Source organism: Coregonus clupeaformis, chromosome 10 (genome assembly GCF_020615455.1).
Source record: "Coregonus clupeaformis isolate EN_2021a chromosome 10, ASM2061545v1, whole genome shotgun sequence".
In the NCBI taxonomy this organism is placed as follows: domain Eukaryota; kingdom Metazoa; phylum Chordata; class Actinopteri; order Salmoniformes; family Salmonidae; genus Coregonus; species Coregonus clupeaformis.
In genome coordinates, this window is record NC_059201.1 from 48058996 (window position 1) to 48060624 (window position 1629).

Sequence of the window (1629 nt, forward strand, 5' to 3'; positions counted from 1 at the left end):
GAAAAACCCTTGAATGAGTAGGTCTGTCCAAACTTTTGACAGGTACTGTATATTATTTTTTTTGGCTAAGAAAACTTGGGGGGTCAAATAAAACCACACATGGGCCAAATTCATCCCGTGGACCGCCAGTTGGGACACCCTGCAGTAAGGACTGTCCTATTTATTTATTTTTTGTCATTTAGCATTTATGCCTCAGCAGGTTATGTCACTCGATGACATGCTGTGGTGCTACGCGAGACAGGCCTATTGTCCTACACAACATCTTTGGGTGTTGTTGATTGGTTGGCCTTTCTCTGTGATTTGCGAGGGGGCCTGATTGGAGGTGTGGCAACCCTCCCTCTGCGACCATTCATAAGCTCAGTGGCAGAACTCTCCATATCCACAGGGTCAAAGTTCAAAGCTTCAGCCATTTCCTGTTTCGTCACCAACACAAAACGAGGGTCCCTGGCCAAGCTCTCCAACCCACCGTTTATCAAGACCTAACAGAGGTGAAAGACATGAGAAGAGAGCGAGAGAGAATGACTCTAAGTGTCTGACTCAAAATGTCAGGGCGTTTTGACTAGTGTTCCATGTCAATATCATTAATACAATATGAATTCAGTATGTGTGAAATGCAGTGCCTGGTCTCTCCACTCACTTCCTGTATGAGTGTATCGAAGGCGCTGTCTGGGCCGTGGGCCTGGGCTTTCTGGGGGCTGAGGAGCTCTCTGTGGGTCTCAGGGTCCTGGCTGGGTCCAGCTACTGTCTGCAGCTGCCAGTCTCTGTCTTGCGAACTTTTGCTGGTTGAGATGGTATAGACCTGAACCCGGTCATGTGTCTCATAAGAAAAGCTACAGAAGGACAAAGAGTCAGCTTGTTATCCACCTGCTTTATTACTGTGTAATGTGACCTCTCAGGTAAGGAAAAGAAACACACAAAACACACAAAAATGAGCACTCACACACACACACGCTCACCTCTCCCCGGCGTTGTTGTTGACATTGTTGTTGTTAGTTTTGTTAGGCGTTGAGGAGAAGAAGTCCTCGTTTGCATTGTAGGCAGGTGAGCTGGTAGCCTCCCCGTCGTCTGACCTGCTCATCTGCAGGGGCCGCTGGCTGGTCACCTGCATGGAGACACAGAGTTACCTCCATCAGGACAGGAGTTTTTCCTGTCTACGTGATCTGGAAAAACTCAGAGTCCATACCATGTAAAGCACTTTGTGTCTGAAGAAGGTTACATACTGTAAGTGTTAATACTGAAATGGTTGAAATTATGAAAGTATGACCTGTGTAGCGTTAGGGTTACGGGTTCCTTCCTCCATGGTGAAGGAATCAACGTGGTTCCCAAACAGACCGCCCGCCCGCTGGGAGGAAGAAAGTGACAACATTCACAACAGAGAGGAGTTTTATTCTCTTTCTTCTCACCCTGAACTTGTCCTCCCTACCTCGCCCCACACCCTCTCTACTCTCACCCTGAAGATTCCCTCCTCCGCTGCGTCCTCCATGGCTCTGTCCATCTCCTCCTCATTCATCAGGTCTCCTGAGATGGCTCTCTGCAGCTCTGGAGCCGCCTCCTCCTCAATGCTCCTCAGACCTGCCTGGTAGAGAGGGTTAGAGAGAGAGGGATATGGTGAGGGGATACAAATTAAGA

At 48.6% G+C, this 1629-nt stretch overlaps 1 protein-coding gene across 1 annotated transcript in view; it reads right to left on the minus strand.

Moving 5' to 3' along the window:
- Positions 1-1629, minus strand: part of LOC121575422 (dihydropyridine-sensitive L-type skeletal muscle calcium channel subunit alpha-1-like) — a 28638-nt gene continuing 27009 nt past the window's right edge. The window contains exons 38-42 of the mRNA XM_041888536.1: positions 1451-1576; positions 1265-1342; positions 957-1102; positions 638-830; positions 1-479 (exon numbers count right to left, since the gene is read on the minus strand). Of these exons, the coding sequence (XP_041744470.1) occupies positions 252-479; positions 638-830; positions 957-1102; positions 1265-1342; positions 1451-1576 (771 nt within the window). The 3' untranslated portion in view covers positions 1-251. The remainder of the gene's footprint in view (positions 480-637; positions 831-956; positions 1103-1264; positions 1343-1450; positions 1577-1629) is intronic.